The sequence below is a fragment of the Columba livia genome, chromosome 7, assembly GCF_036013475.1.
Source record: "Columba livia isolate bColLiv1 breed racing homer chromosome 7, bColLiv1.pat.W.v2, whole genome shotgun sequence".
NCBI lineage: Eukaryota > Metazoa > Chordata > Aves > Columbiformes > Columbidae > Columba > Columba livia.
Window position 1 is genome coordinate 13,401,941 of NC_088608.1, and position 23,409 is coordinate 13,425,349.

General features: G+C 37.0%; 1 protein-coding gene across 2 annotated transcripts in view; it reads right to left on the minus strand.

Moving 5' to 3' along the window:
* PTPN4 (protein tyrosine phosphatase non-receptor type 4) overlaps window positions 1-23,409 on the minus strand; it is a 116,922-nt gene that overhangs the window by 21,296 nt on the left and 72,217 nt on the right. For both annotated transcript variants that reach the window (XM_065070611.1, XM_065070612.1), the window contains 7 exons: window positions 19,724-19,896; window positions 16,586-16,654; window positions 9,945-10,079; window positions 8,526-8,684; window positions 3,410-3,569; window positions 407-490; window positions 266-322 (listed from right to left, as the gene is read on the minus strand). In XM_065070611.1, the coding sequence (XP_064926683.1) occupies window positions 266-322; window positions 407-490; window positions 3,410-3,569; window positions 8,526-8,684; window positions 9,945-10,079; window positions 16,586-16,654; window positions 19,724-19,896 (837 nt within the window). The remainder of the gene's footprint in view (window positions 1-265; window positions 323-406; window positions 491-3,409; window positions 3,570-8,525; window positions 8,685-9,944; window positions 10,080-16,585; window positions 16,655-19,723; window positions 19,897-23,409) is intronic.

Sequence of the window (23,409 nt, forward strand, 5' to 3'; positions counted from 1 at the left end):
CAGTGGGTAATGAACATTTGTAACTCCCTGTCATTTTCAGGAATTCAATTTTGTTTTAGTAAAAAAAATATTTTTGAGGACTGAAGAACTCTTAAAAATATGTTATATAGCCCCATCAAATTCTCAGTGCACATAATTTGCTTTGTTAGGATAATGTTCTAGCACAAACTAAACTGGATAGGCAACTATGAAATAATTTACAGTTCTGAATACATACTCAAGATACAAAGATATTGCTACCAAGTTTGTTTTTTTGATAACTTACAGGTGTTCCTGGAGCTACCCTGGACACTATTACTGGCATCTTCTGATCATATCCACCCTTAAAAAGAATTAAATTAGTAATAAATTACAAATGTCAGAAAATAATATTAACAGACATGAAGGACATAAGATGTACTCTTACCTTTACATTGAAGCCAAACCTTCCATTTTCATCTGGTTTCATTCTGATCATAACAAGATTGTCATGGGGGACACCACCATTGGGCTGGTAAACAGAAATTATATGAAAATATAATATGAAAATATCCTTACCAAGTAATTGCTGCGGGACACTTGAAAAAACCATCATGTAATAGTGTGAATGTCTTGAGTTCCGCACAGAAAGGAACAGATACACATTTAAAAGTCACGGACATAACTAAGTTAAAATTGTGTTCTGCCAAAACAAGCTCATAGTAAGAAACTATCAGAAAAGGCTAATTGGCTCAAAGCAGTCTTAAGAAAAAACGTTTACTAAATGGAAATTCCTTAAATTCATCTTAATTAAGACCACCATGAAAAGCCTGCAGTAAGAATGCAATATGATGAAAAATAAGGTCATTGAAGGTATATTGTTTTCAACAGCAATATGATGAAAGCACGCAAGGACAAATCTGGCAACAAAATATTGGTTCCATAACCCTTATTCCATTTCCAGTGCTGTGGAGCGTGAGGTGTGACACGTGCTTGGCACTGATCAAGCTCTGACAGTTTTAGCTGCTTTCTTTCTGGTTTCATCCTGATCACAACACCACCGTTAAAGGAACTACCAAGAAACCGAGGAACAACAGATGCTTTGTTAATCTTGAAAAATCTATTTAGTGCCATTGAAGTGCTTTCTAGTTCATTTCCATCAATATTTATTTCACAAACTGAACATTAGCTACTATTCCTATAGTTTCTATGTTGAGGACGTGAAGTATTGATAAAGAAATTTGTTTCAAGGATGTTTTCAGTGTTACCAACTACAGCCAAAGCATAAGACTCACATTCAGATAAGAAGAAAACATAAAAACTTATTAAAGCAAACATTTCTATATGTAAGAAAGTTCAAACCTGCAGGTTCGACAGGTAAAGGAAGGCTGCTCAACTTGGCTCATAAAAAGTTAACTCAATTCCAGGCGTTTCAGCTCTCGGTTAAAACAAAACGTTCCAACCACAGCCCCACCAACACATAGTAATGAAAAGATGAAAAATTTGGGGAAAAAGAGGAAAGTAACAGCATAAGAGATGTTAATGAGAAGGAAAGGTGCTTAGGAAGCCTGAACATATGCAAATCATTTTAGCCTATGTTCACTGGCACAGGAGACCAGACTCGGGTTCCTGGGCAGAATGAACAACCACCAAGTGCTCACCTGCAGCATTTAGCAACTTTTATGCTATTACATTCCCTAGACAAAAAAGGGAATAATCATTTCCTGCTTTAAAAGGCTCTTTTGAGCAGCTGCTTGTAACAAGGAACCCGAAGAGAACACTGCATATCTTCATTAATGTGTTCAACTGAAGGGGTTCCTGCCCACACCTGTTCTCAAATACTGCTGGACATTCTCAGACTGGATATGTAGGGATGGCACATAGAGCAAAATATTGTCATTCCCATACCTTTCTAAAGGGATTCTCCGTACATACAACAGATGAAAGAAATTCGATAACTAAATTAAATCCAACTGGTGTGGGCTTTTCCTTAAAATATTTGAGATGGAGAAGCACAAGAGACCTTAGTGGTGCAGGAACCTGAAGTGCATTCTGGGCAGAAAAACAACTTTGAAAAAAAAACCAACCCTCATTCCAAATCCTAAATGTCCAGTTTCATAAAATTTCAGTTATGCTGCATTCCTTCTTCTCTAATGCCCAAAATAAAAAGCCATCAGCAGACCAAATTAGAACTACAATTACAACAGCAGACTGCCTTAAGGGAGGCTGCATAGATATGGGCCACTGGACCACAGCAAACAATTACACTGACAATGCACAGAGCAAAAAGAATCTCACTCTCACTCAGCTGTGTTGGTTTTTGCAGAACTAAAAGGAGTTAAGAAAACAACTGAAAGTTATTTTTGTCAATTTGGTAAAGATAACTGAATACAGAGCAGAAAAACTTGATGAGTAAAGTCGAGTTTATCTTTCAAAACAGAACAGTACATTAATATGACTCAGGTAAGCACTGAGAAAATACAGAGGCGTTGACAGTTCATGTTTTGTGCAACAATCCCAAATTTCTCACAAATTTACAAGTTTCACTTTCAGAAGTTTTATTAAAACCCCACCTATGAAATTAAATATGTTTTTTATGGGAATCTTAACTTTGTAACGTGGGCTGAGATAACACCTTATGCTTAAGAGTTCAAAATGTAAATGAAACTGAACCAAAGGCATTTCTAAAATATCAGTTTTGGGAGCTGACTCAATTTTGAATGTCTGAGGTTGGCAAACTGTTTATACAGTATTTGCTACATTTGGATGTTAAAACAGTTTACCCATCCTGCAAAACATTTATTATCCCACATGAGTATAAAACCAAGAACCACTTGAAAACTTCTGGAAAGACAAAAGAAAATAAAAAGTGGTGAGGTCTCATCTCAGTCAGACAATAATCAACTGACTAGCTTAGTCATCTAGCTTAAGTGTGGAAAAAGAACTTTTGCTGAGATTTTTACATTCAGTGTCACAGGTCTCTTCATAGAGTCTCTTTCTTGGAAATTCTGATGAAAAATGCAACCACAGATTCAAGAAGCCTCTCCTGACAAAACCGTTCTAGGAGCTGGTAGGCACTTCTAGTTTCAGCTTTTTGATAAAAGCTGAACGCCAGTGGTAGTGTCTGCAATGTTGTCTTTAAAACTGAGGGTTAGTGATTTCTCAGGGAAGAGGTTAGTTAGAAATTTCTGCATGTGCTGAAAAGCTGATGTCCAAAATGTTTGCATATCCATCCCAATGTAGTCACATCTGATGACAACTGACAAAGGACTAACTCCAGCAGATGGAAACAATAGCACGAGCTTGCAAAGAGACAGCCTGTATAATGGAAATGCTGCAGTGTAAAGCATAAACACAACAACTCTCTGAAATGCATCAGAACCAAAGTCATGAAAAGCAGGATGATCATCAAATAAAAAGCAGAATGATTAAACTGGATCCAAAAACTTACTGTGGATTTTTCAGGAGATGCAGGAACATCAAATGTTTCATTAATATGGTTATCCAGTTCTTGCTGTGAGTGCGAATGATGAATTTGGTTCCAACTGTTCTTTTTAAACTGTTTGGGCGGTAATGCAGGAGGCTGCCCATCTAGAGGAGTCTCTTGAGATCTAAATCCAAAATAGAAGTATGAAGTAGAATGATCATGAGGTATTGACATTTTTTTTCAGGCTTCTGAATAAACTGAAAATGCTTGAAGAAACTCAAGTATTCGAGAGCTGTCTAATGTATTTTTAGAATCTCAAAAATGTACTGTGGTACAATACATTGGAAGTGTATGTTTGGACATGTTTCTGCATTTTTCTTGACAAGCAACTGTACACAGAATGATTAAGTCCATCTTTTATACATGATATTTTTAAAATTATTTCAGCACTCTTAACCCACTTTATGTTGGAATACTGTAAAATTCACTGTATTTATAATCTGCACTTTTGCTAAAAGCCATATTTTTATCATGGATATGACAATATGTCTTCCTCAGTAAGGAAATCAATTAGTTTGCCTCTTAAATTAATGCCTGCAATTTAAATCTTAAAATCAGAAACAAGCAGCATAATAATGTGCACCCACACTAGTCTTTGGCTTTTGTTCTAAAAATAGGAGTGCAAGTTGAAGACAACTCAACTGTCCCCCTGCACTTACTTGAAAAGCCTATTAGAGATCATAGTGTTAAGTCTCAATTTTTCAATGTAATAATATACAGTTCAATACAGTTCAAGAGAACTTTGGTTTTTTTCCCCTCTTGAACATATTCCCCTTTGAAACATGTGCAGCTTTGAATGCTTTTTTTACCAGCATTTCATCAGATGCATTTTTTAGCTCAGTTATAACACCATTACTGAAAACAAAATAGCAGAAAGTTCTCTGTTTGAGATCTGCAAGCACTCTACTGTAGATTAATAAAAATGCTCTCTGTGTTTATATGTAATGTAGATAATTTCCCCCTTATTAGTCCTTTTGAAATAAAAGCTTAACTGCATAATTTGTATTACATAAGTATATGATTCATCTTTCGTTATATGGCTTTACATTTAAGAATTAAGAACATTTTGAGAGGCCTAAAAGGGCAGTTCGCACATAGTTCCCATTAACTTGGCTTGAATGCCAGTTTCTAAATACCAGCAAGGATACATGCCTTCCTCCCCATGAACCACATTAAAAGCTATTATTAAGTCATTTAATGACTTATGACAACAGCCTACTGAGACTAGTGGCAAATCCAAAAAAACCCATCAAGAATGAAGTTACAGGTTATAGCTAAATCTAAACAGAATGCTCTAACCAGAAATGGGTGTCTCTGTTCTTTCTTCCACCCACAGCCTCGGCCTGTTCCCCAAAGCCCTTCGGTGCTCATCGCTTGGCTCAGGCAGCTCACCCTGCAAGCAAAAATCTACCCGCTCTTTGGCCAAGCCTGGGTAGCTACACCAAGGTGAAGTGGTTGGTGACAGGGGAGCGAAGGGCGCTCCCCAAAGCCAAAAACAGGACGCGGTCCCTTGGGTTCTCAGCAAGCTGTAGAGGCGCCTCAGAGCTCAGCAAACACCCCTCAATGAAGAGGGGCGAGCAGGGAGCAGGGCTGGGGGACGGCTCTGGCCACACGGGACTGGCAGGACACAGCACAACAGCTCAAGTTGCTGCACCTTAAGAAAACCCAAGGCACACATCAAGTTCCATACCCTATAATCTTGTTTCTATGCAGTTAAAGAAAGGCAGATCCCAGACACATGTTTTCCAATAAAAACAATGACAATAAAAATCAGACCACAATTGTCTGCAGCGATTTCAAATAAAGGATGAACCTCTTTTAAAAAGCACAAAAACGTAAAGAGAAACGAAACACTTCACTTTGAAAAACCACATTTTCCATTCCAGTTTTTAAAAATTTAGTCAAATGTCTTAGAAAACAAAACATTGATAAAGTTTTCAGTCAATTCATGCAAATAGTACATTTGAAAAAATGTTAACAGTATTTTTTTCTGTATGTTTTTGCTTAATTTCAACTTTTAGAATATATTTTTTTTCATGCAGTGTTAAAAGAAAAAAGAAAAGAAGTACTAATTGTTCAGCATCTGATATTGGAAGAATCTCATGTTCAAAACACTATTGAATAAAAATAATATTTCTTAACACTTTTAAATGCAAGTGACAGCAAAATAGAGCATATCATCCTTACATTTTTCAGGACAAGCAGCTTTTCTAAATTGATTTTTGTGGAGAATGAGAAAAATATCACGATTGCTGACATTTACCAAATGAATTTTCAAGGCAGCTATAAATTATTTAGACGCTGACTTACAAAGGTCACCCAGAGCTTTTTAACTGCCTATGTATTTATTCATTGAAGTCTGGCCAGCACAGATTATTCAGCCTTTTAAGTGAAGGGCAACACAGTTATGTATTTTCCTGAAAACAATTACTCCTGAGAGTTTTAAATGGAATAAAAAAGGAACAGAAAACATGAGACACAAAGAAGTCATTCTGATGAAAGTAAAGGATGGGATCTTGTGTTTGACTAGATGCCTGTACACACATGTCAAAAAACACCAAAAAATTCCTTTTGAACATACAAACTTACAGAAAAGATTGGAAAAGTCACTTAAATTAACATTTTAGAAGCAGTAATACAAGTACTGTAATATATTAGCATAACGAATTGTGAGAACTAACAATCAAGCCTTGGGCAAAAACTTCACTGCTTTGTATTTGCCCAGTCAGCTTTGAATTTCCTTCTGAATGCTCAGACAATGGCAGTGAAAGCAGCTGATTCTGCGGGCAAAGCAGCTCCCTGGTACTGCACTCAGCCATTTACATAATAATAAAATAACACGCAAACCCGGGCACTGACAAGCTTTGGGTATTCTTGTTGAAGATATCCGGTCTGACCTTTTAATATGTTAAGCAAAAGTCTCCTACGCACCCCCATAAATTTATTCAACTAAACACATATCGCGTGCTTTTGTAATTTAAGGATATCATTACCCCAGAGAACTACAAGCAGAAATCTCTCAATTTAATTTTGAATAGCACATGCAGATGAAGAAAAATATGAATCAAAGGTTGTATTAGCTATGTTAATAATACGCTCCTAAACTTCATCAAAACCAATTTATTTTGCTATGTTGACTCCAAACAGAGATTAGTAAATCTATCAGGTTAGCCCCTCTTTTTTACATATGTAAATTTGATCAATAAATAAAAATTCCCAACAAATTAGCAGATGGGTTACTCAAATCTTTTCACTCAGACAGGCCAAACTGGTTAAGAAACAGCTTTTTGACTGTAAAGTAATATAATTTAAATTTAGATACCTGATAAGACCTTCATGACTACTACTATCTTTCATAACTCTCAAATCTCGAATCAATAACCCACCTGAAACTTTCAGAAGGTCCTAATGGGATTCAAGTATTTTGACAGTCAACACCCTCATTCTTAAAAACACCCTCATTCTTAAAAATACCTTATGCTTGAAGATTAAATTCCACTTTTAAGCTTCCAACAAGGGAAAACAAAAAAGCAAAACTTAGTGATGAAAGAGCAATGGTTTTTCTTCTTGGGCATAAAAAGAGCAAAATCATGAAAAAGAACAGCCATGGTTGCATAACTGATTTACAAAACCACTTCCTCTCCTTTTAAGGCTCCTTTCTATGGTGACTTACACAAGAAATCAGGTATTAAAGTAACAATTCCCAAGGACCCTCAGAAATATTTTTTACAACTTAACTTAGAATCAAGGCATAGGAATAAAAGAATATTTAAGAATTGTGCTTGCTTCACTGTATCACCCCACCATTCAGTGTTTCTCGTAACTGACTTCTCTTTGAAGTCTTGGAACAGAAGGAACCTGACCCTGTATGGCCTTAGGACAGCAAAACTCTAATATAAGGAAATATTCACAAGTGTTCCAGTTTTGAGACTCCCCTGCCATGCGAATAGGTTTAAAAAGCCCACCAGAAAAAGCAGATTTTATATTATTAGGCCAAATTACTGTTTTATAAGTGTGACAGCTAAATGACTAGCTGGCAGCCAAATTTTAACTATTGTACCCTGTCATAAAAAGCACCTTTTGTTATTTCACAAAAATTTTACAATTTTGTATTCATTTCCCTCTCCAAAGTTATGCAGTAGTTAAAACTGAAGGTAGAGTCCAAGCAAGGCTCTAGAACTGTGTTCTAATGGTTTCCTTGGGTAATTTTTCCTGAGACATACAATTTGTTTATAAACATGTAATTATCTATGTGCTGTTTTATAATTCTCCAATTGTTTTGAAATCATTTGCACAATTTCCTTGATAACAGAGATTACACAAGGGCAAGTTTAGCATTACATGTAGATCTATGTATAAAAAGCTACAGTGGCAGTGTTAATAAGGTGTATATCGTGCACCTTTTTTCCCCAGTTCATCTGTACTACGGCCACAAGTTATTGAGTATTTCAAATCTTTGAATAACTCAACCTTTTTTCATTTGTCATCCTTCTGGACTTAATAAACAATAGTAGTTTTTATTTTGGCCACCAAAGCATAATATCAGGATAGTTCACCATAACAGAAAAAAAGCCTGATAGTGCTATCTTAAAAAAATAAAGATATACTCTACAACAACATACAAAACATACTAAGAACCTCAGAATGCTGGGGTGCTAAAAAGGCATTTTGGCCAAGTAAAGCTCACTCATACTTCTGTACGTTGACAAAAACCAAATTTCCAAACTCACAGGAATTAAAAACTATCACAAGCCAACATACTTCAGTTCTGTCAAAAAAATAACTTTTGCTTCCTCATCCAGACACTGATGGTCACATCACAGCAAACCCACATTTTCAGTGGATTGGAAGATATTGTAATCCTGCACCAGGAACATATCAGATACAGGGCTTTACTTCTGTAGCATTTCATTTTCAGTAATACTTATAATAATACTCCCTAAATAACAACGACCTTTTTATTAGATCTTTTGGGTCTCCCCAACCCAAAATTTAACACTTAATTCTTAACGGTGAAGATTTCTGACTTATCTTCAGAAACTCTGCAAGCTACTGTACAGTAACGACCAGCAGAACTTACGGTGATGATTCCAGTATGATGCTGTTGGCTTGAGTGGAAGATGGAGATCGGTGATTCACAAATACTTCACTTGGGGAAGTGTGAACTACATGGTCCACTAAATGTCCAACTGATGAGGGTCGTAACCGGGCTCCTTCTTGAGTGAAGGCAGAGTTGCGACTAAGAGGGAAAGCAGAGCGGTGTAATGTGAAAAGAATGTTACTGTTAATCTACATTTCTTACACCACTACAAAAGAATGCTAAAATAATTACTTCCTCTAGGTGCAAGCTTATGCTCATATGCGTATCTTTATTAAATAATTTAAGGTTTCAAAAATCACTGAAACCATTATGTTGTCAGATCAACACGCTATATTTCACAATTTTCTTTTCAAAAGTGTTCCACAAAAGTATCTTCATAAACATTAAATAGCTGTTTTTTTTGCCCTTTTTTTTTTTTTTTTTAATAAAGCCCAATGAAAAGGTTACTGGAATAATAGCTGACTTAATGAGAAAAAAAAAAAAAGAATCCCCAAGAAGAAAAATCCTGGCTCTGCTATGGCAGAACTTCAACCCAATTCATTAAAATGAACATTTTATCTCCTGCATCTTCTCCTAGAAGAATCATAAGCTTTGCACTGAGAGTCTTCTAATTTCTGTGGCCCAAAATTTTCCCGTTTGAAAACCGGCACAGTGACAGGCATCTTTCTTAAAATACTTTGAAAGATGCATCATTAATTATGTTATGCCATAAGCATCATTCATTTAAAAAAAAATACAAAAGTTTTCCAATGCTGTAGATACTTACAACAGCCTTTTGAGTAATATGTTGCAATGCCAAAGAATCCTAAAACCTTCTGGTTTATGCAATACAAAATTGGAAAATATTGATTCTTTAGCCAGTTTTAGCACAGTGAGAAAATAGGTTATTTTCCAAAAGCATTCAGGAATGATTTTTCATTAACTATAAACATAAAACAGAAAGCTGTGAAAAGAGTGAGTTTGGAAAGGAAATGCAGAAAAATTGAGGTGAATAAGCCTACAAGGATTTACAATGAAGTAATTTTTCCCAATGTTTTAAGAAGTGGTATTAACCAGAGTCAATTATTTCTAAAATATCACACAGCTACTATTATCAGGTTTTTTTGTTAGTCAAATGAATAATTTAGTTTTTAACTGTCCTTGAGAAAACTCAAGCTCTCAAATTTAGGGTAGTGTGCTACATCTCATGTTCTTTATAGGCTGAGGGAGAAGCACCTAAAATGCACCCAGAAATAGTTTCTTTTACCTGGAGCTAAATGTTCCAGGGAACCACTCAGCACATAATTTGTGAAGTTATTTGTCTCCACATAATGCATGAATCCCTTTATCACACAAACTGTTCACTCACATGAGAGGCAGACAGTCACTTCTAGGGAGAGCAGATCCGATGCTACTTACTGATTTGGGGTTCCAGGTGGAGACCGTGACGGCAGGCTCTGCGTTTCCAACCTGTCGTCAGACAGTGAGTTCCTACTCACTACTTCCCAGTCCATTCCACTCATTAATTTTCGTGCCAAAGGTTTACTGGGGGATCTAGAAGAGGAAGTAAAATGACTAACCAAAAATTATAGGGGCTAATAGGAAAAAAAATACATAAAATTCACCACAATGAAACTGTGGACGTTCTATCATAGGAAACCAAATTATATGGATGAAAGGAGACTTAATAATGCAAAACTGTATTTACACGGGCAGTTCTGTATTTTTCTCAATATACTGCACTTCATTTTCTGTACTTCGTACAATAACATCGATGACATCCAGTCATCTGGGAAGGAAACAGGCAAGGTGGAATGGGAAACCACTAAAGTTCACGAGGCATTTCTAATGCCTCAAAGAGAATCTGACTCCAACAAAACAGTCAGAGAGGTCTGAACCTCTAAGTAATTCAACTATTCAGCCACCTCAGAAAGAATAAAGCAGTAGAAACACCAGCCAAAAAAACCTCCTAAAGACTCTGAAGAACTGAAAGCGGAGTAGCCATTAACACGGCAACAGAGCTGCTGGGTTTGTTTGCTCATCAGGGATTTCCATCGAGGTGACATGTTCTTTCTTCCAGAACATGTTTTGTCACCTGTAAGGCAGATACAATCATCCTATTCAAAGTTCTTTGCAGGTAATCAAACTTCGTTTGGTTTGTGCAAGAAATGTCCTTCAGGTTAAAGGTCGTTATCGCCAGTGTTTTAATACAGAAGGAATTGTATTTTCTACTCATTGCCCTTTCTCAATATTGAGGAAAGTGTTTCTTCTCATTCTCTAGGCACCCCAGGATACATACAATCTCCTTCTGCTGTTTTTTTTCACCTGCTTCTTAAGCACACGAGACCATACTTGCAATCTCTCATGAAACAGTATATTTTCTTTTTGTACTGGAAATTATAAAATGAATCATCCAAGAATTGCGGTTGCTTTTTTCTTAGCATCGCACAGGATGGCTCAGTCATCCTGCGACTAAACAGACCCAGACTTTGCTGTTTGTTTTCAACTGAAAATCCCTTAGTCAACAACAAAATTTATTTCTGTCCTTTATCTTCTGATTTATCTTTTGATTTACTGAAAGTGCAAGTCCAGAAGAAGGAACTTTGAGAAATTAAGGAACTACCTGCAAAGAACTTACACCCTTCCGAAAACAAGAACCAGAGTTACAAACACATTTTTGCTTCTCATGGCACATAAAACTCAATGCAAGCCACCACCTCAAGCAGGCTGTCCTCAATATAATCAAAAAAGTCTCCAACAATAACCAACCAAGCATCGTATCGAATAATCTATCTTCACATGCATAAATCCTATTCATGACAATAGTGTTTGTTTAATACCAAAGAAGTGGTGATCTGTGTGCGGCGGGTTTGTCTTTGTTTTTACACCCGAAGCAGTTCTGAACATGCCTTGCCTGCTGCTTTGCTGCTCTCTAAAGACTTACTGAACAAGAGCTGACAAATTTCAGCCAGTTAAGCAAGACGGGCTGCTCTAAATACTACTGTTTCGGTCTTATTCCACTAATGTAATCCACTAATCCATCTAATAGCATATTGATACTTAAAAAAAAGTGAAAAATATCAATTATTTAATTCCTGAGGAAAACACATCCAGTTTCTGAGCATGTATTCTAAACAGTATTTATTTAAATCAAAAGTAATTAGCTTGATAGCATATCAATTAAACCAACATTTCAATTTCTGTAATTTGCTTCAAATGGGAGCAATTCAAACCACTTACGTATTTTTCTTCATCAACATAGCAAATTTGAGCAGTTCTGAACAGGTAAAATAACAAGAAACCAGCAGAACTGAAATGCATGTCTGAAGTCGTCCACCCATCATTCTGTTGTTAATCAAAGCGCTCATTAGCCAGACTGGGCTGACCAGCAGATTTGCAACCAGCAGATTAGCACCAAGGGCCAGCTCTGCCAAGAGCTGAATTCTACTGACCAAAGAATGGGCTGAGGGAAAAACACAGAGGAACATAATATATATATATAGTGCTAAATTAGGTAAATACAGGACTGCAGATACCATACTTTTTGACAGACACGTAAAGACAGCCACTGAACCTTATTTTCCCTCAGTGAAAAAGCAACAGCTATAACGACTATAGGAAAACTGTTTGGTTTTGTGTTTGTGGGGTTTTTTTTGTTGTTTTTAAATTTTCAACAACAGTGAAAGAGCACTATCTTTGCCTGTATAAACAAATTAAATTGCAAAGAGAGATACAAAAGTACATAGAAAGGGGAAAAAAAACACAAGTTTTTCCAAAAATTAAACCGATTGTTTAAAAAAAGCCACCACATTGTATCTTAAGTCATAGATCGTAACTACATTTTTAAAGACTTCCTCAATCCATGCAACAAATGAACAGAACTCTAAAATGAGAAGCATTACTTTCTTCCCTATCAAAAAACCCCTGATGTTAAGAAAACTCACCTTTTATTGTGGATAGGGTCTGATGTCTCAGAAAGAATACCTTACCAACGTGATAAACAGCTGCAGTGTTTATCAGCAAAGGCTCGTTTTAATAATTTTATTAACAGTTCTAACCTCAGAGTCCCACCCACTCATGTTTGTTGCCTCTATTTCCTGTCTCTGCAGAAATTTCAAAGAAAAAATTACCACACTGCAGCACCGAACTTCTCAGTGCTGTGCCTTTTTGATACTAGTTTTCCTGCCAACGCTTCTAAATATAACAATAAGCTATTTTATTAACTTTCAAGACATGTTGTGAAATACTCCTGCAAATTTCTCCTATATCACCAATTTCTTACAATATTCAAATAACTTTCTAAGGGCAGAATGCAGCTGAAGAGATGGGAGGGGGGAGTAAGCTGGAAAAAACTTTTGAAATGCTTTGATAAACTCAAATTCTAAATTCCACACCTGTCTGCTCAGTCTGGATGCTTCCATTGCACTGTAGCAAAGGGCACTGATGATTAAAACAGTAATCTATTTTCAGATTCAATTTTTGGTGCATCTGCAAAGACGTTCCTAAACAAGTTGGAAGAAGCCCTGTCTGAGGGCTTCTGTCTGAGTAGGGGCAGAGACCCAAAACTTTACCTGCCCCCAAGATCAAGAACAGTCTTACAGGCTGTGATACTATGTCAAACAAGAACAAAATACAAGTAACGTGGATGATATTACAAAATGCAACTTAAAAAAAAGCACAAACAAATTATATTAGCTCAGCTACAGTACACAAAAGCTTTTTTTGCATCCCACAGGTGAAGTGCTAAATTCTCACAGGAGCTGGAAAAGAAATTATTGTTTGAGAATACAGGTGGGAATCTTTTAAATAATTTCTGTCCCAAAAAGAATATAACCTGGAGCTACAGCCTTGCTTTGTATTTTGACAAGGAGTGCAGGGAATGCATTTCTCAGACGTAAGTGGCAACTCCTGCTCCAGGCTGAGACACTGAAACTATACACGAACCTGTAGATACACCACAAATAACATACAGGGTTTAAAGCATGTGAGGAATTATTTAATTAACCTGCACAAATGCATGGTGGAAGCAAGACTGGGTTTTTAGAAACGTAACGTTGAGCAGTTTGTAGATAGAAATGACTGAGATATCCACGCATTATCATACAATGCACACAAACGATCTTCTCTCAGCTCAGTACAGACCATCATAACCGAACAGAATCAGAATATTTTGCAAGGACTCTAAAAGAGAACATTGCTCTTTAAAAAGTTTCTCAATTCATGACTTGATCAAACTTTTTTTCACTTTTATTATCTGGTTTCACTCTTATCAGGGTCCTGGGATGTTTTTACAGGTTTGCTTGGGTTGTGAAAATCCTGCAACAAATGAGGCCAAGAGAAGGACTGTACTGAAGATGAAATACATAAAAAAAGCTAAACTGCAGCAACAGTCTCCTAAACGCTGACGTTAGTGCTGCAGGAAGATTAAGAAAACAGCATCTACAAACTGTATCAATTCATTACTCCTTCACAGTAAGTTTTTTTGGGGGGTGTGTGTGTGTTGGTGGTTGGGGGGGAAGAAAGTTGGTTGGTTGGTTTTGGTTTTTGTTGGTTTTGTTTGTCTGTTTTGTGTGTGTGTGTGTTTTGGGTTTTTTTTTGACAGTATGGTTTAACTGTTTTTCTGATTTGGGAAAATATAATCCATGAATATTACTTCAGCTATTTTTAAAGCAAAATCCTAAGGAGAAACAGCTAAGCCTGCTAATTGTAGGCTGCTTGTTTCACTGAAATGGCTGTTAAGAATTTTCATTTCATGTCTTGTGCTCTGTATCGATGTTCCACTCAGTATGCAAAAGCTACATGATCATTACTTAAGGCAAGTACCATTTCCCAACTTAGAACAAATATGTCACTCAAATAAAATGTTAGTGTAACAACCAGTGTTATTTTCTTACAATGAAACTATTCAAAACTTTGCTTAGGCAGTAGTAACTCAAATAAGGCAGTTTCTAGTTAGATATTGATGAGAAAATCTGGATAGCTCTAGAAAAAAAAAAAAACAACACACTGAAAAAATATATATATTTTTTTTTTTAACTGATCATGAATAAATCTTCTGATGTGGTAATAACAAAAGCAATAGCAATTACTTAATTTTTAATTCATGTCCACTCAATTCTCAAGAAAGACCTGACTGTAATGCTAGCACACTCTTGGTTTCATAATAAAAGGCAACCAATATCTGGCAGAACTGTTAAAAGCAACCGAAACAAGCCCGCTGCTCGACAGCTTAAAAATGGTTCAACAATGTGACTTTGTGTGAGAAAGACACACTGAAAAGGGCAGGTTCCAGGAACAAAAATCTCATTATACCTGTAAAACCTTATAAAAGCAAAATGTATCCTCTGTATTTCAACCTGAAATGTAGATGTAGAATACAAAGAATTGAAGATAATGTTCTTAGACTGAGCTTCCTGAACCATATGGTGCTCTAGAAATGTCTTCTCTTTCAAGTTTTTTCACCCTTGAAATTACTAAAAGTCTTTAAGATCGAAAATGCATTAATTTCACACTGTCATGGGGAGGACAGAGGAAGAAATGGATGATCTATTAAAAGCCTTTTGAGGTATGTTTGTTACAATACACATATTTGCCTCAGACTTTTATCAGTCATCAACATCACTAAACAACTCAAATGGCGAGGATGAATGCTGTGTTCCTTAATCTAAAAGCAACAGTACGAGATGGAATTACTGAGGACAGAAGAGTTTATTAACTACAAAAAAAAAAGTTAAAAATACTTGGGAAAACATCAGAGCAATCCTAGCCATTGCTTTCAATTTTATCCAACAACACAAAAGTGACTCCAGCACCACTTGTTCAGTTCTGACTCAAAGTGAAGAGTGCCATCTACAGAATAGGCTTCTAAAACGACAGATATACTCCCCTCAAAACCAATATTGACTCTCCTCCACCCTGCTTACTTATGGAGAACCGCTAAGCTCCGAGTGCAACAAGAAAAAATAGTTTAATTGATTCGTAACTGTAATTTAGATAATTAAAACTCTGCTGTCACAGTTTTGAGTCTTCTGAGTACTAAACAATTTTGCCCCACCTAAAAAAGTCTAACCAGACTTCCCAAGTAAATTAGAGTAAAAAAATAATTCTACAGCACACAGAACAAACAGATCTTATAAAAATCTGCCTTTTGAACAAACACGTCACAGCACTTCTACCCTCAAATCTTTCTAATATGGTACTGAGTATCTACAGTTTGCCCAGCTAAAAACTCAAATTATAATACATCGTACAGGGGGAAAGAGAGGGGGGACAGGTAGAAAACCAACACAGAATTCACCAGTGCTCTGGAAAAGTGTTTACAGGTACTCAAGAAAGGTTGCTGAGCTTGTTACGAAAAAGCCTGTGAGCATAAATTTGAACTTTGAAGTTCCTTAAGGGGTAATTATACCAAAAGACATTCCCAATTTCAGTAAAACTAGAAAAAAGGCATGGAACATGCTCCCTGCACATATGGATTCTTTCTATTAATGATGGGAGCAGACTGCCAAACAGATACAGCAGCAGTTTTACTGTATTCGTGATTTCTGAACGAAGAACTAAATCTACGTCTTGATTGTTTTCTCGTAATCACTAAAACCCTCAGCAGTCTGAAACAAAACTAAGTAATGCTTTTTATTCTAAAGGAACTATGTGTGTACAGTTGCAGGTTGTTATTGGCAATAAAACACATCATATAATCCAAAGTTTTAATGGAATATTTGAAGACACCGTTCTTTGCAATAAAGACAGCACAAGGCTAGTACATCTAACAACAGCAGATGGAAGGCAATTAATTTTGGCAATATGTAAAGGGGTAAATGTTAAAGAATACCTTATTAACTTTTCCATCATAAGATTCTCCCCACTTCTGGCTGCCCCAAAGAAACACCTTCCCATATCAAAATTAAACTCCTTAATATGGTTAAGTCAAGCCAACAGCAACAGTTGACTACAGTTGCTCTGTATTTTAAATATTTGCAAACAGAAAACAATAATCCCATAGCATATTAAAAAGCACAAACAGAAGACTTACTGATCCTGTATGAATGTAAATTACTTACCTTGCGAACACCCTGTCTTTGTTTGCTCTTTCTTTACCATACTGCACAGACTGGACCTCTGTTCTCCCACTGAAAAACAAAACCAAAACAAACAACTAAATGCAACAAACTTAGGATGACAATTCCTTGCTTAAAATTGAACCACCTCAACAAAAAGCATCTAACTTCTATTTTCAGTCATGCTTAAGCAATCGCACTAGCTTCAGTACAGTGTAACTTTGGACAGTGTTTGCTAAGTGTAGGTCTTCTTTCCCATTAGAGTCTAACTGTAACAAAGACCAGTTTAATTTAAGCATAGCATAAAGCTTTCTCTTCCTTCTTCTCCTTATCCAAAGCAATAAGAAAGTTCTGGTTGGGTATTTGGATGACACTTAACACTGTAATCTTTCCTGCCACAGCCATAATTGAAAGTTACAGCATCTCCTCTGTACTCCTCCTAAACTGCTCCATGAACTGCTAATAACTTAGTTGCTACTTAGTTCAGCAAAACATCATAAAGAAATTAGATGACAAGCACATCAGGATTCTATTCTTCTACACAGCTTGTCAAAACCAAGATTAGAATCTGGAACTTGTTGATTTTTCATATAAGACCAGATGTCTTGTGTCAAAGATCGTTTATAATATTTCATAATTTCTGTTTTTTTTTAGTATCTACCAGATAGGCTGGAGAAAAAGGCCAACTGGAATCTTATTCAGTGAAGGGAAACGCAAAGGCCCACACCTGGGGGGAATAACCCCACACACAAGCTGAGGGGTAAGGGACTGGGAAGCAGGTTTGCTCCACACTGAGACCACATCTGCAGTGCCGTGTGGAGTTCCAGGGTCCCCCAAGTCTAGCAAAGTGGCCACAAAGACAATTAAGGGTCTGCAGCATCTGACATATAAGGAGGGGCTGAGAGAGGTGGGACTGCTCAGCCTCAGGAAGAGAAGGCTCAGGAGATCAGAGGAGTGTGTATAAATGCTGAAGGGCAGAGTGAAAAAGGGCCAGTCTCCTCAAGAGAGCCCAGAAACAGGACAAGAGGCACTGGGCACAAAATGAAATATGAGACAGCCTATTTAAACAGAGGAGAGAAAAACAATAACTACAAAAAACCCCCACAAAAAAAACGAACAAACTTTTTTATTGTGAAGGTGGTCAAACACTGGATCAGGTTGTTCAGAGACGGTGTGGAGTTTCTGTGCTTGGAGACAGTCAAAACCTGGCTGGGCACAGTCCTAGGCCACCTCCTATAGTGCACCCTGCTTGAACAGGGCAATAGTCTTCTTGATACCTCCTGCAAGCTGCTTTCTCCTCAACCTCCCCCCTTTAAAATGTGCTGCACTGGAATGTTTTAGACCAATGGAAATAATAGATTATGTAACACATTTAATAGTCCAACAATTTCATGTGTCTCATTTCTTTCAGAACTGGAGATAATTCTGTCTAGCCCTAGCAGTTTAGTATTTTATTAGTTTGTTTTAATCATAAATATATTGGCTAGAAGTCTCTGTAGTCCAGTCTCCTGCTAGCACTAGGTCATCTCTGGCCATGGCTTTGTCCAGCCAAATTTTGAAAGCCTGCAAAAACAGAGATCCCACAACCTCTCCGGGTAACTCATTCCAGTAACGCGCTACCTTCCTGGAAAAGCAAACAAAAAAAACACCCAAAAACTTTTCCTAATGCCCAGCTACAATCTCCAAGGTGAAATCTGTGTCCCTTGCCCCTTGCTGTATCATGTGTCATCACCAGCACGTTTGGCTCCATCATTTCCGAAAGTGCCCTTGACGTAGCTTTAGGCTCACTCCTAAATTCCCTCTTAGCTTCCTATTCACCAGATTAAACGAGCTCAGCACCCCAACCTCACTTTGTGTGCCATGTTACTACTATTATGCTGCCTCTAAACAATTTCTCAAACTACTTGCAGAAGTTCTAGCCTTTTGGCTGCTTCATTAACTTTAATGACCTTCTTCATTTTTATGCAGTTTCCCTTTTCATCTTACATTAACATAAGTTGAATGTCATCATCAAAGAGCTATTCTGTAATAGTAACCACAATGACTCAAATTCAGAATCTTTACAAAAATGAAAAAGCTCCCTCAAATTCACGACGACAAAATTGAACCAAATCTCAAACACTGTTCAGGATTACAGAATGCTGTTCCTCAAATGGGTGCTGTGAATGCTGGTCAAAAAAACAGATGGTATACAAATTTAGCCACTGTATTACTTTAGTCTTTATACATTTATGCAATTCATCAGTGTAACAGAAATAGTCTGTTACTATGTTTTCTAGCTTTTCATCATCTCCCTTTGTACCTCAGACACTGTTGCCATTCTAGATGGACGATCAGTAGTAGCTCCATTAAACTCTGCTTCAGGCACAATTTAAACCATCAGCATTCTGCATTACTTGCAGAGTCAGTTAATTAATTCAGTTACTTAACTGAGAATCTTTACTTTATGAAAAGCATAAACCACTTTAAAAACCAACAACACCCACTCCATATCTTTAGAACAGAAATTATACTTTGGGACTATAGTTATTCCACAGTCATTCTTTGCATCTCTAAGCCTTTTTTCTATTATGTCAAGTTCATACTTAAAAGTTACGGACTTAATTTCATCCTTATTTTCTAAATTTCTGGTTTTGGTGCAGAACATGTATGTCTTTTGTCTTCACCCAGTTGCCTATTCGTATGCTTTTGGCTTAAGTAGGCTTTACTTGTAAAAGCGTCTTTTGATTGATTTCTATTTGACCTTTATTTAGGTCTGGTTTGCTGTTGCTGCACAGGAAATCTGAAATCCATCAGTTTACAAAAACACCAGGCCAAATACTTTGAAGTTCTGAGACAACATTTTAAAGATAAACATAACCCAGCAGGTAAGCAGGCAAAGAAATGCAGCCTGTGAGGCAATATCAGAATACTAGCTCAGTAACAACTGCTAATAATACAGTAATTATATTGCCAAGATATCCTAGAAAATTACTGACAACATTCAAAACTTAGGTCAACAGGGGAGGGGAACAGCTGCAGAATTCAAAAGCTCTTGAATTATGGCATCTTTTAACATAGTTTCTAAGTAATTCCCTATGTTTATTGATGAGTTGTCCGTTCTCTTATGTTCCTTCCTATATATTTCAAATCAGCACTTACCAGTAGCGGAACTTGGAACCCAAAGTGAAATAATGTGCAAAAAAGTTCTTCTGAGGGGGGAGCGGTCTGTCCAAACGGAAGAAAGTGTGATGTTCAACACAAGCTTTCCACAAATTCTTACATGCTCTGTAATTCACCATATTGAATCCCAGTAACGTTTCTCTAGATTCATGCTAAAAATGAGAAAAATTTATTTCAGATAAAAATTAAGATACTGTTAGCGTTGTGGGCTTTTGTTTTTTAAATTATGCTCCTTGAAGTGGTTCTCTAATTTTACATTATTATAAAACCTTTAAAAATACCTCTTAAGTTTTCTTTAAAGGTATTATTTTTTCTTTTTTTTTTTTTAAATGAGCTTGCTCAAAGGTTACCAATCTGTTTTGTGACATTGAGTGGAGATGTGAAGAAACACCCCCAAAAGCTAGGACCCAAACTACATTAAAACATGTCTGTGATTCCAGAACTCTTCAAAGATTAGTACAGTTAAGATGAGGAACTGTCACGCACACGTGCCAATCAGAAACTGGGAACAGGTATTGATATTAAGAGCAACTGCTGTGCCTACTTCTAAATGATTAATTAGGTTCCTAATAAGGGAAAGAAGCAAAATTGCAAAGCAAACTAAGCTATTCCGCCTGTTGAGGGAGCTTGACTACAACCTTTGTAGGTCAGAAAACATCATCAGCACTCTGCTTTCTCTAAACAGAACTAAGTCCTCCACAACATTTAGCACACCCTAACTGTCTTCACTTGGAAGTAAGTTAAGCTTTTGCTGGCCTGCTCATCTTTAGATCTGCTGAGGTACCGGAGCAGAGACCTGCAGCTCTTCTCCCAGTGTTGTATTTGGGAAGGTGCTGCAAGTAATGGCTAAGAACAATGCTGTATTTTCAGCCACATGATGAGTTTAGGGCAAAGAATCAAATGGATTTAAAAAGCAAACACCAAATTCCAAGTATCTATTGATGAAATTCAAGAAATTATATGCAAGAAACTGAAACCTGATATTTTACTTCAATTTACAAAAATTAACTTTCTAAGCATTGCCAGCTCTCCCCTGTATTTTCTAGGCATGTCAACAGAAGTACTTAAGAATTAAAAGCCATAGATGATGTAAGAGAAATTAACTCTGTTACCTATTTGGTCAAAAAGGCTTTATCAACAACGTAAATGGACAATAATATAAACAAGATACAGCACTATTCTGCAAGAGAGTAACCATGTAAAATTATGAACTGCCTCATCTAGATGCAGTAAAGGATGAACCAACTGAGATTTTAAATTCCAACAAAGTTCTTATGATGCAGCAAATTCTATTGCTCTGCCTGCTTTTTCTACTGTTGGAAAAAGAGAATTTGACAAGTTATATGAGCTGAAAACCATTTATTTTTATGTCACCCAAGGCATTATACTTATGGATTGGGGAAAAAAAAAAAATCCTGCTGCTTCCCCTAGTTTGTATTCCAGAGAATGAGCTCATCTGATTCTCATGTCACCATCTGATCACTAGATCAGGCATGAAGCATGAAGGAGCTGGAATCACATGATGAGAAGGAGCTGCAGCTAGATCAGCTTAATTGTAATGCGAAACAGCACTTTCAGAGGAACTTGGTGTGTTAGAGCTTTAAAGGTACCTTAACAATAGTTCTATTCATAGCTTTTAAGGCTTTCATTGCAGTGCAGAGAGAACTGATTCTAAATCCCTACCCTTCATCTCAATTACAGTTAGGAATCAACCTTTAAAGGAGAGTATAATATATTGGCTCCTAAGTACATCCACCCTTTTTCTATCCACCCTGGCAGGTTCTGTAATATCCCAACATAAGTTTGGCACTTGTACTTCATCTTTGCTGATGATTCTGGGGTGTAAGCCCTGGTTCTGCTGCTGTCTGGAAGCTCGATTCAGAATAAGATTGCCTCTCTTTTCCCTGCAAAAAGTAGGCTTGAGTCTATGTGGGCTCAGCATAAGACCCCAAAGCAACTTTTGTAATGTCCACAGTACTTCAGCCAAAAGCACATAAAGTAACAGGACAGTTATAGTGCAGCCTATGAGAATGTTCTTATAGCAAAAGGCTCCAGGAAGATCCTGAATGCTCTATGGTACGACAATGATACCCAGGGATTTCAAGGTTTCTGGTCTGTTGAGACAATGTTAGGAGACTACTTCAGGGAGTCAGAGTCGGATTCTGCTCTGAAATAACTATTTTCTAATTGTGTCCATGGTTCCTATTAGAGAGAAGAAAACAGTGTGCTTGCTAGACAGAGGGAGAAGAGTGAAGCGGCTGGGATGCAATACCCGTCATGAGGCTCAGAGCCCAGTCTGAAACTGCAGGTAAGCCAAACACCACCATGAAAGTTAATTTAAATCATAGCCTTACAAATGTACACCATGTGGCAGGCTACCTATAGAATCCAGGAAGAAGCACTGGAGGGATAGGTCAGGTCAACGTGAAGTCTAAGTCAGGTTTGTGGTTCCTTTTCCTAAAAGGACAAAAAAAACCCAAAAAAAGCAAACTGCATACTAGTGCTCCCTCTGACATACAACAACTCAGCCCTTGAGGATTTACCTTGGATGGGGACATTCATTCAAAACCACCTTTGCCTGATCTGAAACAGGGACTGCAGAGCAGATCTCTCACTGCTCAGGAGAAACTGGGTTGGAAAAATGTATTCTCTACTGGGTCTCTTTCTCTTTGCCTAAACAAAGAAAAAAATCCCAGAACAAAGCAAAAACTCCCTACCCCCATCTCTGAGGGAGACAAAGACTTGTGCTTTATAAGCAGCAGATGCTCCATAGACTCAAGATATTCCACAGAAGTCTGTGGAAGCAACACAGATTGTGCCAACAGTATTTGCTCTTCATGCTAAAACCCAATGGCAGAAGCTTTGATAGGATTAGGCAACAATCAACTAGGCATCTAATGAATGCCAGTGTTACTTGAGATCAAGTATGTGCTTGGGCAGATAAGCCCATATATTGCCTCATGATTCTAGCCCAAGTTCTTTCTAAAAGTCAGTAAAAAGAAAAAATTCAAAGCACAAACTTCAGACATATCATATACCATATAATCATATAATATATATTCTGGCCACTCTCTGAAACCAGGTCTTAGTCAGGGACAACACTACACTATTTTTTTACATACTCAAGTAATTTTTCAGTGGACATCTGAGCTTTAAAGGAGCAAAAGAACATGTGAACAGCTTATTTGGCTGTCAAAGAATCAAAAGCACTAAGTATGCACAACAGCATTAACAGTTTGATGCCAAACACTGACATTACAACAGCCAAGGGTGCAACTAAGTAAAATCAGAGAAGCTTAGAGAAACATCTGGAAAAATGAAATTACTGAATTATTCTCAAACAGCTTCAAGCATGTAAGGGAAACAACATATGGAACAGGCAGAATAAACAAAAACAAGGTGAAAAGAACTGCCAGTGAAGTTATGGCTCAGGGGGCTTCTAATGCCAAATGAAGTCATACACATAATTTTTTTTTCCCCCACAAAATCATGAAGAAACAATGGAAAGAAAATCTACTCTGGTGGATGTCTGCTCCAGCTATGTAATTGCCAGAACACACAACCAGCCTCCATTCAAGATTATATTATGCTACCAGTAGAAAATGACTTTGACATTAAACTGCTTCATCTGACTTCCTTTCAATGGTTTATTCAAACACAGATAT